The following is a 17,984-nucleotide window of genomic DNA, read 5'->3' as shown; positions in this document are numbered from 1 at the left end:
ATTGTTTCACAGCATATTAATCTTCGCTCACATCCTACTTGGGGAGTTAATAACATTCCCGCCTTGTCTTTGGATTCTTTGTTTTGCACGCATGTTCAAAACACTAATAACTTTTTGTTGGAGCGTCACAGAGGAATATTGTTTCCTGCCACAGGTAGAAGTCCTAAATTTTTCGATGATATTGCGCGCTGCAATATTAGCTACCAGCTTATCTATTGCAGCCTGCTCAACAGTCCCCATGTTCACACTCTTAAAGAAATACCAATAAAGGAATTGCAGTGATGTGCATTGTTCTCACAGACAGAGGAAAGAATAACTTCTTTCCAACTAAATAAAACCTCCAGGTTCTGAATGAATTTGTCAAAAATATCCATCCTGAGTTTCTCCATTTCCTCTCTTGGTGGAACAGACAAACAGCATCAGAGTGGCTGTAATGTCTCCCGCGCTCTGCAGTGCACTGCCACTTTCTATTGTATGGGCAGCTCTTCAAAGAACCGCGGGGGTGCAGGAGCTGACAGTAATCTTACTTTTATCAAGCTGATAATCGTCAATGTGAATTTTTCTTTTCATGGAGGGACAATTAATAACTCAGCTTGTTCACTAGATGTTTGCTTTGTGATAAAACTCTGCGTGGCTACCTTACTCACTGAAGAATCTTTTTGTTTATGAAGTTTTTGTTAGAACAATAAAACGATAGATGAAAAATGAAAAAAAATTGATACCCAAAGTATGTTTTGAATTAGCACTCATCGTTAAGGCGTATTGGATAAAAGTCTCTGCTTACTGACTAAATGTAATCATTTTATCTTACTATGTGTTCTACTCTGTGCTGCTTTGAAGTCCTTATTTCCAAGGTGACAACCATTATTGAATAATTCTATATAAATGTATAGGTTGTCATTTTGTTGTGTCTTGTCTTGGTTAGGGCTGCTAACAGCCTTTGATAAGTGGGCACTTAAAAGCTTTTACATTTTTCTGTTCGCCTCCCTCTCTGTATGTATCTGCTGCGTGCATTCTGTTAGCGTGATAAACATAGCCCTTCACCGCCACAGCTCCTCTGGAAATTAGAAACACACTCGAGTGGAGGCACTCACGAACTTCCTCTTGCACACTGATAGCTCTCCTTACTGTCTCCTACGGATGTGCAAAAATAACCGAATGCTTAAAAAATTGGGTTAAAGGAAAAACTGGGTTGAAGAGCAGGCTCTTTTAAAAGACTGTAGGAAAGTTACAAAAAAAAACAAAAACTTTTAAATGACTGAAGTGAGCCTTCAGATGATCCAAACTAATGTTGCTGCAAATGCAGAGGTTCATAATGTTCTCTGATCCAAAACTGGATTACATGAATTACAAATTAATTTGTGTTTTATTAAATTTGTTTTAATTTTTAGATTGAATTTGCCTTTAGTCATTCAAAAATTGCCTTGTTTTGTAGAACTCACTGTACTCTGTAAAAAATATAAATACATCTACATTAGTCATTTAGGGTTAAACAAATGAAAAATATATATTTTTGTGTTGTGGACTTTAAATATTTTACTTGCGCTCTATCACATTGCCAAGTTCAAGTTAAATAAACCAAAAGCTAACTTGTAATTAACCTTTAGAACATTTGGAAAAATTTAACGGCAAAACTGAATTTATTCAGTAACTCTTTATGCCAATTAGTCTTTTTTTTACTCTGTGTTGTTGGGATGTAAGGATAAAGATACGTATTCAAAATTTATTTAGTTATGAGAATAACAGAAGGTAAGCTTAAAATCACAGATTAATCAAGATAATGCTGGTAATAATGTGTGAAATCAAACAGGAAGTGTCTAGATTGTATCTATTTAAATAAAAGAATGGGATTGTACTGCCACAAGTTTAGTTAAATCTTTTTTGTTTTATTCGTGGACCATGTACTGAGGTACTCATCTAATCATGTGCATTTTTCTCGTGGCCTCTTTAGTTTTTCATAATGCTATAGTTTTCTGTCACGATTTATAATCCTGTATTTTAGGTTGAATTGAAAGAAAATCTAAGAATGGATTGTACTTTGTGGTCCTTGACTGCTGACTTGTTTCGTCAGTACATAACCAAAAGGTAGCTAGAGTGGTAGGACATCTATTCTAAGAAGAAGAATGACTGACTGGCCCACAAATTTATATGTCATAAATTGACCATAATTCTGACAAAAACTAGAAAAGTAAGATAAACTGCTATGATGTCCCTGGAGAAGAGATGAAGGTGGACAACAGGTACATTGGTGTACATCTGAACAGCAGACAACTAGAAATGCAACTACTTTCCTGCAGCTGTTCGTTTATATTTGCCATTGTTGCGCCTCGCTCTGTTGTTTGAATAGCCCGTTTGGCCCGTCTGAACACCTGTAGCCTTGCTATTGCCAGCTCCCTCTTACTCTTTTCTTAGCAACTGCCTCCTGATTGCTTACAGTTTTCAAAATTGAGCAGATTCTTACCAAACAGGCTTTGTCTGTGAGTGTGCAGACGTAAGTTGTACTGCTAGTGTTAGTGAAAGCCGGCTCTGGTTGTTAGTCATCAATGCTGTGAAAAGAGGATAGTTTTCCTGCCCCACCTTACACATTTTGACCACAACTAGTTCCAACACTTTTGACTTAGCAAAGGTGAAACAGTCTACAAACTGGCACTATGTTTAAATTAGCAGCTGAGAAGAAAAAGAAAGATTACAAGCAGACCTCTGCTTGTTCCTTCTTTGTGTATTGATAAGGTTGTGTCCAAAAAAACAAAGTACACCCAGGCCTTTTAAAAACCATGTTGACACTAAGCAGACAGCACGGCAAACCCTCTGTTTTACATTCTGTGGAAAAAGAAAGCCACCTTCCTTCAAGGACAACATTTCTACAGTTTAGACACCGGGCATGTGATGCGCATTCAAGAACGCGCTAAACATGTATTCTTGAACACGTATAGCCCATTGTGTTCACACTGGACAACCACAGAGGGACTTCTTCTTCTATGTCTTTTTCTACTGTTTACAATGCATGTCTGCCACCTACAGTTGTAAAAGGTTTTGTGCGAAATGTGGAAGCATGAAACACCTATTTACACGCGTTTACATAGACTTTTCATTACAAGTGGCTGGTTGAACGCATATTGCCAAGGTTGATGTTATTGAAGCTTAAGGCTTTTGACTTTTTACCAAATCATGTATTTAAAGTCTTTAAACTAAAACGCCGATCTGAAGTTTGAAATGTGCTTTTTATCGAATGACAGTGTTCTAAGAAACATGTTTAATCAACTACTCTAGTAGTAGTCTACTCTACTACTACTAGTTTAGTTCTTTCTAACAACTAGAAAAAAAATCACAACTTTTTTTTCCAATGTCCAAATTCTTAGAAAAGTCCAACAGCAGCATTTAACTTGTAACTATCAAAGCCAACAGATCCATATATTTCTGCTGCTTTTTTGTGACTCCACTAGTATGATGCTTTAATTCTACTATCGAAAAATAAATGAAGTCATTTTGCTGCCACAGGAATCAGACAATCATCTCTGCAATTGAGCACACCTGTCAAATCAGTATAATGACAAGGCCGAAGGTCTGACAGGTTGAAGCAAGATAGAGAACGTCTGAAATGTGAGCGAGAAGGAGAGCGGCCCAGAGGGAAAGCGGGACAAACAGCTGATGTGGAGTGGCAAGCAGAAATGAACATTACCTTGTTTATTTTTATTTTTTTTTTTTCCTCCTAGATTGTCAATGATAAGCCTGAGTGATGTTGATAAATGCTCACACAGCCAGTTTATCAGCAGCTGTCTGGCTCGGGGTTGCCCGAGGCAACATCCGTTGCTGATAACCTCTGAGGCCTGAGGCGCGTTGTTGGGAGGAGGAAAGCGTGCGCAGGATTATGCAGCGGCTGAATCTTGGCTGGTGCCTAGGAGCAGGGGTGTCTGCTGTAGCCCTCGATATGTTACATGTTCATCAGTTGATCTACAATTTAAACTAAAACCATGCAGTCCGGGGGAAACTCAGTAGAAACTGAGAAATCATTTATTTATTTGTGCATCAATCCGATCTCGGACTGGCCAAACAATAAAACAATCTTGACCCAAGGTTTCAAATTAAATTAGGAAACTACGTATTAATTTGATAAGAAGTTATCCTGGACCATGTCAAGATTTACAAGTGTTGTAGAGCAAGATGAAAAACCAAGCAACAGTTCAAATCGCATAATTGTTTGTGCTCCTCCTGTGTTTTTTGTTCTTTGCGTTTTGCACCAAGTGTATACTGGTTGTCAGAGTACGTGAAGCCTCTGTACACACAGGTATGTTGTTTCTAATTACTACACAGGCTGTGTTTGCATATTTAAGCGTTGGGCCCTTTGTGGATTCTCATGAAGTTGATATAGAGCTCAGTGAAACATGTAGCTTTTGTTCTTGTTGTAGGACACACTTGATTGTCTTTCCTTTGCTGAGCCTGGATGTCTCCAATAAAGCTCCTCTTATTTGGTTAAATTCTTTTTTCTCAGTCTGCCGTTCCCAGCACTTCTGTTCCTAATGCACATTATGTTTGCAGAGCTTTTAATTCTCTTTTTTCTACCTTGAATTTAAATAAAAATTGAGACTTAATATGTCTTTTGACATATTCTTTTATATATATATATATAAAAAAGATACATTACATTTTCTTGTAAAAGTCACATTTTTAAAAAAGTCTTCCCAGTAATTGTGTTGTTTTTATCCAAAAAAACAAAATAAAAAAACAAACCAGTGTTGTTTTGTAGGATTTAGTTTCTGCAGAGCAGCAGTAGTTCATTAAAAATCTGCTGCTGAATTGTGGGTGGGACCATTGGCATGGAGTGAGCCCGCCCCTATTTCTCATCATCCATCTCTTCACACTATCTCCCGCTAGCTTACAGCCCCTCTCAACTCCAAACTAACATTTCTGGTGCAACAAAAATGGTGAACAATATTGGAGCTATCCAGTCGTACAGTTTGAAACCAGCTAAGACGAGGAAAACAAAGACGTATATGAATTTAGTCGTCTGTAAGTGGATGTATCAGAATGGAGCGGAGCAAAGGGCTTGTGACCTACTGATCGTATTTTCTACATAACAAAATCAGAAACTTTTTTAAAGGCAGTCGTTGGTCTGCTCCTGATTCACAACAGTTTGAATAAAAAGATACTCAGAAATGCAATTTTGAGCTTGATTTTTTAATTTTATTTATCTCCATCTTTAAAAAATTGCACAAGAACATGTTAAAAACACCAAAAAGACAATTTTCCTTGGAGTGGGTCTTTAAAAGCTTTCCTTTTGTCAAATGAAACTGTTTTCCAATTAAATCGCTAAAACAACATAAACTGGCATGGGCTATTTCAAATTTACTGCCTCTGTTGGATTAAAGAGGGTAAGTCACAGTCAGCTGCAGCTAATCACCGTCTCTTGATGGAATGACCATCAGCAGGTGTTCAAACTGCCATAAAAGCAGCACTTTTGTCCGTTTGCCAGTCTGGAGCATTCAGGTGTGCATTAACACAATGCCAAGAGGGGAAACCATAAACAGTCATCTTAGAGAAGCAATTGTTGCCACACATCAGTGTGAAAAGGGTTTTAAAAGGGCTGGATTGAAACAATTCTGTGTTCAGCTTTCCAAAATGAGAACAGTTACTCACAAGTGGACAACAGGCAGTTTAAGGCGCTTGTGACTCTTTGGAGGAGGAGTGGACGTTTACCTCCAGGTCAGAGCGTTTGCTTCGCAGAGGGATGCAAGCGGTGCCAATTGAGGCCGAATCTAAACTCTACCCTTTAGCTCCACCTCTTATCTACAGCTGTTGAACTAAAGCAGGAGTATCCACGCTTTTTTGTGAGGTGAGCTACTTTTAAAAATGACCAACTACAAAAGATCTTCTAATATGTATATAATTATTAGTTTATTGGATAAAGTCATACGAATCACAATTTAAAATGTTCAGATTCAATACTTCTTATGAAAGTAGATTGGAATATGTCAATTTATTGAATCAATCACATGAGGTTGATGATTGGCTGATGGCAATTGTATATCTTTATTTTTTGTTTTTTATTTTTGATAACCCTCCGAACTTAAGCGCTAAAGCTAGAAGTTTGAGAATTGAGGTCAAACTCAGGACTTTATTAAACCAAATTATTACTGATTTGTATGAATTCAGGGAATAGTGGGATAATAAACACATAAATGTGAAGGCATTTTTATTTTATAAATAGACTCAATAAAAAAAAAAAAGTATTAATCAAGCCTCTGGAGGTGAAGCACATATACAGAAAAATGTAAGGCTGCCTGCTTTAAGCGCTAAATCAAAGTGGGTCATGCAGCTGAACAATGAACCAAAGGGAAGCAGCAAAAACACAAGAGTGGTTTAAAATATATACATAGAACTTTGCAACTGGCTGTTTTTTAATCAGTGTCAGCTCAGCCGAAACACTGAAACAGTTTGAGTTAGCAGGGCGGTCCATAAGTAAATACACAAAAGGAGTGAAACTGTTTAAATGACACAGAAGATGACTAAAGTTGTTCTTCAAAAGATAGATATGAAAAGAGATGCTTCAAAAGACAGAGCAGGGGTCGGCAACCTAGGGCGGGAAAGACAGTGGCACGCGGGTGAGTGACAACAATAAGCACCTGATCTGTCGTCTGTTTGTATTTTTCGGATTTAGAAAAAAAATAGGGTTTGAGTGACAATTGAAGAGAGATTGGAAAGGGTTTATTCACGAAGCGATGTTACTGTGACACCGCCCCCTTTTATAAATACTTCCGCTTTTCCGTGTCAGCCTTCGTGAATGGGCGATTTAAATTAACACGCACCGCAGGAAAAAAAAAAATGTTTACCTACCACTGAGACATGAAAACGTAATCCTTCCTGTTCGTTTTGAATCTGTTGGCGGTGAGAAGACAGGTCTGAGCGCGTGCGTGAGTGGGAATAGCGCAGAGCTAGCTATGACAGCACGGCTGTTTTTTCCCCTTTTTTCCCCCCAGTTTGTTGAATAATAACCAAACTCAGATAAGGGCCAGTTTATACTTCACAGCGATCATCCCACGGTCTCGTTCATACTAGTGTTGGTTGGTTTTAAATGCAACTGTCCGATAAACTTCTGAGTGGCGTTTATAGTTTTCAAGCAACGCGATCGTCTCTGCCGTCTATTAATTTAACCCTTGTGCTATCTTAGATGACCCCACCCTTACATTGACGTAATTGATTGTAATCCATGGACACCAGTGAAGATCACAAATCATTGAAGAAAAAAGGTTCAGCGCACTGTCTAGTGGGTCTAGATGACCCAACTCCCAATGGTAAAGTGCCTCGGATAGCACAAGGGTTACACACAAACATCCTGCTCACACACTTGTGGTGTCTGTCAACGTTCACATTCTGCAGCAACTGCAGGATGAAAATAATGAAAAATGATGCTGTACGATTGTGGAAAATGTATATTACTATAATTAGCATGCTAGGGCAAAAGTAAAAACATTTCATTTTACATGCAATAAAAGCACCATCACAGAATTAGCTTACATTAAGTTACTCGGGGCCTGTGTCATAATGTAACAACAAATTAATTGACCAAAATTACACTTTTTTTCATGTTAATGGTTGTGAAATTCTTAGAACTCTTGATGTATCCAATACCATTGTTGTAGGTATGACATGCATGTTTCAAGGAAACATTGTTACAATGTTCTTTCAACCTTGACCTATTTTTCTTGTGCAGTGTTGTTATGAAAGCACTTTTTGGGAGTTGATGGCAAAATATGTTTAAAAAAGCTATTTGACCCGCTGTTTGTGAATTAATAAGAATTGCAGATATATTGTAAATGTTTTTGTATTTATTTTTGTCCGAGTTCGCATTATGGTTGATGATGGCACAGTTGTTGAGGAGAGAATTGCAAATTGGCACTTCATGCAATAAACGGTGCTGACCCCTGAGATAGAGCAATCGCTGCTGTGCATATTTTTTAAGCATAATTGCTGTTAAATAGACAACAAGGTGGAAAAAATGTTTGTTTTCCCTTTTGCTAGAAAGCTGGATTCCTAGAAAGTTCTTTTCAATAAAAAGATGAATGTAATGCTTTAAAGACACAAAGAAATAATCCATAAAGTGAGACACCAACTGTAAGAGAGGGCCCAAGTGTGGGAGGCTGGCTGCATATGTGCAGGCTGTGCGCCTGTGAGACTGTGTGCACCTGGAAAGCACTTGACAGATGGTTACTTCAGCTCTTGCTGAACGCTGCTTCTTTTTCCTCCACGCTAAACCTCTTTTATATCGAAAGTGTTTCGGTCAGCGTTTTGATCAAGGCAGAATCTTCCAGCCATCTTGTTTGTTTTCTTGGTATCTCTTGAGTGTATTTATCCAGCCGCCATCATTTACTTTTTGTTTGATTCAGGAAAGCTGAGAGAGATCAGAGCTTTGAGTTGTTGTTTTTTTTTCTTCCCCACAGCTATTTGGTGGTCTGTGAGGGAGATGACAGAGCTGTGCCTCAAACATCATTACGCCGTTCGCCATAACAGTACATTTCCCTGCATGGGCTTTGTACTTAAAAAGAGGCAGCAAAGGTTTTATTTGGGAAAATGTGTTATCAAGTAGCCTTTCTTATCACTGCAGTGTTAGATCAAACCACAGCATCAAAGAGATGCTGCTCTGCTATTGGGGCCAATTTTTAAATTCTAAAAATTCAGTTTTCCCCCCAACTGATTTATTCTGGATTTTTTACTCAAATAACCATTTTTACTGTAGCAAAAAGCCTGCCCTAAAGAGGTTTGTTGGTAAAACTATATTGCATTTTTATTCCTCCCTTTTAAAATTTTGCAATGCAGGCACATATATATATAAATTACTCTGGATTTTTTTTCTTTAAAAAGTAATTTTAGCACGCGATCTGCATCAGATGTTTGTGCCCTTTTTGCTGCTCTGGGTAATAATCCTTAATATTCTTGCGGTTTGAAGCTAAATGAGCCTTTAATTCGCTCTGATTTCATCTTCTCTGAACTGATAATCATCTTTTGCATAAGTCCAATTATTCTAGGATTTATTATTATTGTTCGGTTTTTTTTATTTATTTTTTTAGCAAAGATAAACTACAACTTTTAAGGCTGAGCTGAAGGTGTTTAAGTGTTTGACAGTCACTTTTGAATTGTCACTGCGATGTGAGATTCACAGAGCAGCTGCCTCTCTAAGCCAAGATGTATTTTTGTCCTGCTGTGTCCTTTAGACACCTTATGTGCAAGAAATGCTCTATTATAAAGTGTTTTTTTGAAAGTTAGCGGCGTGACTCCGCGCGCCCCCGTCTCCACTCCGTCATCTCAGAAACTGCTCACTTGATGTGTTTGTCTCCGGCTCATTAAGGAAGTTGTGAAATGCATGGGAAGTCTTGTCACTCATCCGCTTCTCTCACCTTTTTCCTTCCAGATGGTCACAAGAACAAAGAAAATATTTGTGGGAGGCTTGTCAGCCAATACAGTAGTGGAAGATGTGAAGCAGTATTTTGAACAGTTTGGAAAGGTAAGGCTGTTTTTCTTATTCCCTTGCTATGCACTCTGACAACGACCAACATTTAAGCGCTCTGCAATTAAGTGGGAACTCATTAAAGCCTCACTTTAAAGTGGGGTATTGTCAGGATTTTATAGATTCTGCAATCAATAAAAGTACTTACTACTTACTTTAGCAGTTTATTGGTAATTTATTAGCTGTTGGTTAGAGAGCAGACCTTAACCAGCTTGACTCCTCACTGTTGGACAAAATTAAATATTTTCAGGTGAAATGTGGCAACAACTCACGGATTTTACATGTTTGTGAATGACAGAATCAGGTATTTTGCTGGGAGGTTTTGGCTGCTTAGTGCTTATACATTCACTTTGTGATAATATGTAGTAAATTGGAAGTGATTTGCATTTTTAGGCGGATTTTGCTATTTATATTTTTATATCGGTAAAACATAAAGGTTTCTCATTGTGAAGGGATCTTTTTTTAAACTTCTTTCTTTATACAGTGGTCCCTCATCAATTGCATAGTAGTTAACTTTATTTTATTACAATTGTAGAAGTTTTAACGTGATAAAAGTCCTCTCGACACACTTTTCTCAGACATAAACATTTTTACACTTTTCTCTACTGTTTAACCCTAGCAGTCTGAGGCCTTTTTGATCGTTTTTTCTTTAATTTACAGGTTACCCTATGAATTTATCTTCAAAACAATGCTTGATATCAAACCCCAGCTTTGTTTTTACTAAACAAAAAAAGATTTGAACTTAAATGAACTTCAAACTGTCAAAAAAAACTCAATTTCAAGTGGTATATTTTGTCATTTCTCTGCTGAAAAAAATTAAAAAAAATTAGATCAAGCTGTTTTTATGTTTTATAGCAAAAAAGCAAACATGTAGAGACAAAATAAAATAGTGTAAATCTAAGAAAAAGCAAAGACAAAGTCAAAACTATGTGAAAAATGTCTTAAAAAGACAGGCACAGTTCCACTAAATTATATATTAAATACCTTTTATGTTAAATTTTGAATGTCTAGATAGGAGGTTTTATTCCTCTGTCTTTGTAAACAGCAGATGTGATTGGCAAACTCATTGGTGAATTCAGTTACTGCTGAGGGTTAAATACACTCAAACAACTGCACAATAAAAGCCCAGTATTCTAGAATAGACACAGAGATTTGCTCACAATTAAAGATTTTTGTGGATTGTAAAGGAGCCCTGGCACGGAAGAGATTGATAATGATCTACAGCCAATCAGAAGGTGCTTTGTAAAAAAAAGGAAGAAAAAAAAAGAATTAAACATTGCACTAAAGAAAGCCTGCAAAGAAGAATGGTGAAATTGTAAGGGACCGCTGTATTTTTTTTAACATTTGTTTTAAATCAGAAAATTGTTTAATGTCTCGTTGCTTGTATATTTATGTTTATTGTATTTTAATCTCAAAGTGAGGATAAGTATCATCAGCAAAGGGGTTGAAGGAACAGGAGGAGCGTTGTTGAAGTTTGTTCATAGGATTGTTTTGGGCGTTCACATGTTGCTGTTGGTCACATTCCTTTGAGGGTTCTGCACTTTTACCCTCAGACTTTTGGGGTTAAATACCATTTAGGGAAGTTCTGCTTTCCATCAAGGAAGCAGCTCTTTCAAAACATCACAAAACAGTTTTTAATACTAAACTTATCACACTTTTGGTATCAATTCCTCCTGAATTTGGTTGAGCTTTTATATACCTTTTTAAATACTTGTTTAAATACTTGAAGAGCACTGACTATACATGTAGAAATAAAATCTGCATTTGAACCTTTATACAATCTCATATTTGGACCTGAAAAGGAGCTGCCAGCAATACATTGGCATCTGTCCAATAGTAAGACAAAAAAAAAGACAAATAATGACAGGCAAACAGCTGATGATGTGGCAGCAGCTTCACACAGCTTGCCATGCCTGGTCAACAGCATGCCTACATAGCAAACAAATGGTTATGCGCAGCTTCTATGACCAATCCTCCCACTGCATACGATGGCAGAGCTGTAGAATGACTAAAGTCAGAGTTTGTGCATCATTTTGAACGTGTAAAATCCATATTGTGGGCTCATTTAGCAGAGGATAATATTTAGCCACTCGCCTCTGTGTCCCGCTGCAGTATCTGTTCTCATGATGATTCCTCCCAGATGACTGAGGCGTGCATGCACATGCTTGCACGCAAAGGACAGATGTACAGTGTGCACACCCACACGTGCACAGCTCTCTTAAAGTGGCAGCATTTCACAGATAATTTCCCCACACTGAGTGGAGATCCATTTCCCTCATGTCATATTCCTCATCAGTCAAGGTCACCTTCAGCTGATCCACTCTGTGCAACATCAACACTTGACCTTGAGTTTAAACAGTTTTAGTGAGGATGGATTTTTCACAAGGCACATAATGTACCGTGTCCTGGAGGAGACAAAAGAGCTCCTAGAAATTAATAGAAACATTTTTTCCTTCTCTTTTGTTTGGAGATTGCATTAAACGAGCTCTTCCTCTTTAAAGCTCGCCATTATTATTTTTTCCTCTAAGAGGGAGCAAGGTGAAGTACTTTGCTCTTCTGCTGTGGACGAACACCGCCGACCTCACTGTGGCCTTCTCTGCTATTTTAAATACAGATATTTGCACAATAAACACAGCAAGCAAATATTCAGCATGACTTTGCAATCAAAAGATGTAAGGAAGGACTCAAAATGATTTTCGACTTGATTGAATGACATAATTGACTTGATTATGCAAAGTTTTTTCCCCTTCTTGAGGAATCCTCAAATACTTAAAAGGAAACAAACAAATCAGGCTGATTGAGCAAGATCTTGTGGATGTTTTAACTTGTGCTTTTATAGCCTACTTGCTTGGATGTGTTAGCTGTACAGCTCTAGCCGTGCAGGAGCGTGTGAGCGATTAAGTGTATTTATCAGGATGCATGATTAGGAGGATGTGTGTGTGTGTGTGTGTGAAGGGATTTGAGTGTTTTGAACAAAAAAGACAATCAGAGACGTTATTGCCGGCTGTGACAGACAAGAGGCAGAACAAAAAGGAGGTTCTCTGTGCTTCACATGTGCCCCCCCCCCCCTTCTGCCTTACACAAGCTGGGATTTATTAAATAACCTGCCTGTCATTGCAACCTGCCATTATCGCCACATTCACATCGCTCAGAGGACTTATCCACAGAAGGAGAAACCAATTAATTCCGTTTGCCCTTCATATAATCTCTGTGCATGTCGGTCTGTTGGTCTGTCATCATTCGGTCTTTCTGTCCTTCAGCCTATGTGCACGTCAAGGGGGATATTACCCAGCATGTTGTCAGGGCAGCTAGTCATTTTTATTTCAGGGAAGTCTGTTTTGAAGCACTTATCAATCAACTACATTTTAAAGCACAATCAAAGGTTCTTACTCACTGGGAACAAGCCATTTTTTTTAACATCACTTAGTGTGTGTGTGTGTGTGTGTGTGTGTGTGTGTGTGTGTGTGTGTGTGTGTGCGTGTGTGTGTGTGTGTGCGTAAACCAGGCAGTACAGGCCAATTAGCAGGATGTGGTCTACCGAGATAGTGGTGGCGACGAGGCAGTGGAGGAGAAACAGCTGGCGTGGCCACAATTGGGCCACAGGTTCTTTTTGTGACCTCCGCACCTCCCTCCCTCCCACCTCAGCCCTTCCTCTCTATCTCCATCCTGTCAGGGGCAGATGTGGCATTTGTTATGGGGAGAGGCTGACAGCTCTTGTGCACATCACTCTCCCAGCCGTCACGATTAGGAAAGAGCACATACCTGAGCCTGGCACAACTTCACAGCAGCTGCTCCACAGCCACAGACACTTCTCCCGCTTTTCTTCTTTGTGTCCCCTACAGTACATGCTGAAGGTGTGCATTTGAAGTGATAGTGGTGGTCATTTGAACAGAACTGAAATGTGGTTGTGTTTGACTGATTCTAATGCATCTCAGATGGATCCCATTACCTGCCTAATAGTAGCCACATCCTGCCTTCCATTTTTTTCCTCAGGCAGCACACGTCACTTTAGCCCTCCAAGCCAGATGAGACAATCTTATCAGTCCTGCCTGGCCTCCCTTTATATTCAAAGACTCCTTTCTGGGGGCTGCAGCTATTTCTGCCTCGCAATAAAGTCAAATTAATCAGTAGGCTGTTTGTGTCAGTATGTCAATTTGTGAAGACCAGCTTTAGATAACAGCACTGTCTGTTAGCTTGTCTTGTAAACATCAATTTCTCTAACATAAAATATACAGATTATTTGTTAAAATGATCATTTCTTTATGTAGCAATCAAAATATTTGGAGAATTTATTAAAAGACAGGGAATGACTTCTGTGACTAAAATATTTTCTTTCTTTTTTAATGCTTTAATTAAATTACAAGAATAGAAACACATAGAAGCACCGTTTTCCAAGATCTATTGCTAATTATTTCTAGCTGAATTTGGGTTGGATTTGAGGCAGATGTAGAAGTTGGTGAGTCGACCTTGCAGTGCTTATATTTAAAGTTGCAAAAACCATCAGATTGACAACATCTCCGTTGTTTTTTGTCTCAAGTGGCCTTTCTAGCCCAGTCCCATTTTGCCATCTGGCTTTGCCACTGCACTTATCAAAGTGACATTAGAACTCTAAGAAACACTTGCTGAAGCTATTTAAACTTGGTCAATTACTAGTATTTTTTTTTTTAGTCTGTTGCTACAAACGTCCCCTTGACTGTGGAGCAGTGTACTCAGTTTGTAGATGGTTTGAGCCTGGGTTCATTTAGAAACAGTCAATAAGAACATCTTGCACAAAACTGCAATGACAAAAACACCCACAAAAAAAGAACAGCCAGAAGTTACATTAGTTAAAAAATAATAATGGAAAACAATCGGAGATTACTGTGAAGAAGATAAAAATGATGCACCTGTTTATGTGATTCCAGCACAGTCTGAATGCAGGGAACTATAATATGCAGTCAATACAATTCGTAAAATATTTTTAAGAATTAAAATAAATATTTGCCGTAAATTTGCACAAATTTGGTCAAATGTTGAAATGAACATTAGCAAAAGAAAATAGGAGTTGTAAGCATTTTTTACGCATTCATGCATTGACGGACATTAAGCTCCTGGTGAGAGTTCTTAAAGTCCCACTTTGGTCATCTTTTGATTTGTGTTCAGTGTTCTTTTGTGGTTATGATTATTATTGTTAATAAATTGTAATAAACAAATGTAAAACTGAAAAAGGCTTTTCACTGTTTTTCACAGTGAGTGCCTCTGTTCTTAAAGTGTGAGTTTGATGGCAGGGTTTTGTTTATCTTTTTTGTTCTCTGTATAACACTGGGATTTTCCCTTGGAATATGTCCAAATGGGACAGCGATGCCAAAAAAATGTTGCACCTTCCTTTAGCTTGGTTTGCTCTCCACATGGCACTGTCAGGGACAAACCAAAGTCAGAAGCAAACCAAAGCGACTGGAAACAGTCATACTGCTCATTTGGGGTGTTGCCTTAAACAAAGTCTGACAAAAATTGATGGAAAAAAGCAAGAAAAACAAATCTTTTCCTATTGGCTGGGCTCAATAGTTCCTTAATTATCAAATACTATCCTCCACATTCCTGTTACATCATTTTCATCAAGACATGTTTTACATTTTGGTGATTTATGCTGTTGCAGATTTGCACTGCAGGCTGCTTTATTCCCCCTAAGGAGGAAAATCTTGCCTGAAATTTGAATTTGAGTCTTAAAAATTGTGTGATACCCTCTTTCAAGGATCTCTTTCATCATCTCTAAACTTTGCAACGAGATGAAAGACAATTAGATTTTTATCTGTGAAGCAGGGACTGTATTGAAAGCATTTTAGGAATATATTCTTGTATTTTGTGTCCTTTAAAACTTCTGGTGAAATATTTACTAGAAGTTTCAAATTTAATCCCACATTTTTGACTGGTTAGTGTCAGATAACGACAAATCTTATAAATCTTATGAGATAATGAAGTGTAGTATTTTTGGTTAATCTATCATTTTCCCTGTAATTACTAGGGCTAAATTCTCTTTTTCGAAATAACAACTTTTTTTTTTTTTTAAATCACTGACGCAAGAGCTTAGTAAAAGAAAAGGAAATGACGTAATGGAGGCTTTAAAGTCTGAACGTGACGTACCAATAGAATCCTGACAAGGAATGAAAACAGTTCTCTCCTCACAGTTAAAGACACAATAAGCTGCATTGGTTAATGCTTCCTCATTGGTTTATTGTAATCGGCTTTGAGCCTTCACATAGTGCCCTTATTTGCCTTGGCTAAAGCAACTGCAGTTCGCTGACTCGGTTTCTGCCTTCCTGTCTGTTGGCTGGACTGGGTTGTGTTGGTCTAAAGCTGACTTTATAGTTTCATCAGTGCTCCTTGCTTCCATGTCGCCAGGCTGCCACAATCATCCCTTTATGTCCGGGCACTTCTGGTTCATGCTCCGCTGGTCTAAAGCCGGATCCTGGAGGTGGACCACAGAGGGAGGAGGAGCTTAACCAGTTCACTGCCACTTTCCTCAGGATAAAAAAAAAAGAAAAAGACACATACATCAGTGATCAAAGATTGAAACAATCAGTTTAGTGATGAGGCTGTAAGATAGCGGACATACTTTGGAGGACATCATTGTCGGAGTATGTCTGAACCCACGGAGTTCATCTCAGCAGAATGTTACATTTCAGAGCTGCACATTTTTCCTGCACTCTTACTGGGATGAAGCAGATGAGGAGTCGAAACTATACAATCATTAGAAGTGCCCAACATTTGTACTGAAAGTCTAGTAATTTAATACCACGGCTGACATTTTGCAAGCCCTTATCTTTTGTAAATGGCAAAAAATAACTCTGTGACCGCCTGTGAAAAGCACATCATTTATTTTGCATACCTGCCCCGGCACCTGAGCAAGCTATTCTGAGACCCCCCCAAAAAAATAAAGCAGCCCCGATGACAGTATCAGTGAAATATTCTGCTGAATATTGTCCTTTGAGAGTGCATTTGAGTCACTGTGCAGAGAATACAAATCACCTCTAATCATTGATCTCATCGTTCCTATCTTATCCGTCTGATTGCACACCTAAAATTAACCTTGGGCTGCATTCATCTTTTGCAACAAACCATATACACGACTTGAAGAAGATCTTTTGAGGGTGCACTTTTATTTCAATTTGGCCTCTTTCTGAAGTTCAACCTGCTCATCTGCTAAAATAGCTAATATGGATGATTAATGCAGAAAAATGCACTCCATACAAGAGTAAAAGAACCTAATCAAAAGGCAGCAGTCCTTCATTCCCCTTTCTCCACTGGTGCAGGTGTACATTTGCATGCAATTTACATGGCAGCTTGCAGTGACCACCATTACTCCAACGTCTCTGTCCATCATCTGCTGACATTCTGTGATTGTTTCCTCTGTGCTGTGACTCACCCAATCAGCTGAGGATATAGTGTGGTTCCAGTGATTATAAGGAGTGATCAGAGCTGCACTGATGGAGCATGTGCCTTGTAGTGTAGATTTAGCCAGAGGCTTCAATCTCATTGCAGTCACTTGTAGTTAGTGCCTGAGACTAGCAGTGAGAAGGGCGGTGCAATATAAATGAACAGGCTATGAATGAGGATATGGCTGTGGTGCTGCAGGGACACACAAGGGGAGAGGCCCAATTGGACAAACTGTTTCATATCCCCATTGACCTTTATTTGCCCAGTGGCCCAGGAAGATTTCCCATCGAGTGGCTTTTAAATGGCTACTAAAGAATAGGGATCTATTTCAGGCCTGAGACCTTTCTCTCTGTTTTCATTCTTGTATCAGCAAAGAAAAAAAGTGCAAGTGTTACAATGAACCCAGCTTAAGACCTGTAGGCCACAATATTCTCAAATTAGCCAGAAGATTCAGTCTTTCCATCGAAACCTCAACATTTGTGACAATTCTTGAGCTCCAGGAGCCACCGTTGTACTTAACTCATCCAATACATTGATGAGATTGTATGGTCGGTCTTGAGTAAACACATTGATTGACTGCAACACACACATTGCTGGCTTTGTAGTTTCTGGTCAAAAGAAAACAAGTGAAGTAAATCAAGCCTTCACAGTTTTACTAGATAACATGTGAAGCTAAGAAAGCGTCAGAGAGACCCGCAGCTGTGTTCTCACCACGTCCTCCCTGATCTTTTTCATACTTTTGTCAACAAGAGCTAATGAGAGCAAGCTTGCAAGTGTTAGTTGTTCTAATAAGAGCCGGTGAAACATAAAAAAAAAAAAACAAGTCATGTCTATTGTTTTGCCCCACTCTGTAAGTATTAGCAGATGGGAAAACTCTCTTTTAATGTGAATCAACCATGAAACAACTATTTTAAAAGGAATTTGTCCAGTATTGATATGACAAAAATATTGTGGTATGCACAGGAGGAAACCTGTTGCTTTAACATCGATAAGCAAAGCTGTGGTTTGTCAAACTGACACTAGTTATTCTGATGATGAAAACCATCACTGTTCAAACCTAAAACTAAACTAA

At 38.5% G+C, this 17,984-nt stretch overlaps 1 protein-coding gene across 10 annotated transcripts in view; it reads left to right on the top strand.

The window, feature by feature from the left end:
* msi2b (musashi RNA-binding protein 2b) overlaps positions 1–17,984 on the top strand; it is a 309,333-nt gene that overhangs the window by 98,105 nt on the left and 193,244 nt on the right. For all 10 annotated transcript variants that reach the window (XM_023962334.2, XM_023962331.2, XM_023962333.2 and 7 more), the window contains exon 6: positions 9,404–9,496. In XM_023962334.2, coding sequence (XP_023818102.1) covers positions 9,404–9,496 — 93 coding nt within the window. The remainder of the gene's footprint in view (positions 1–9,403; positions 9,497–17,984) is intronic.

Source organism: Oryzias latipes, chromosome 14, assembly GCF_053564925.1.
Source record: "Oryzias latipes strain Hd-rR chromosome 14, Olatipes_Hd-rR_3.1".
Lineage (NCBI taxonomy): Eukaryota > Metazoa > Chordata > Actinopteri > Beloniformes > Adrianichthyidae > Oryzias > Oryzias latipes.
The sequence above is the reverse complement of the archived record's forward strand: the minus strand, read 5'-3'. Positions and strand labels throughout refer to the sequence as shown.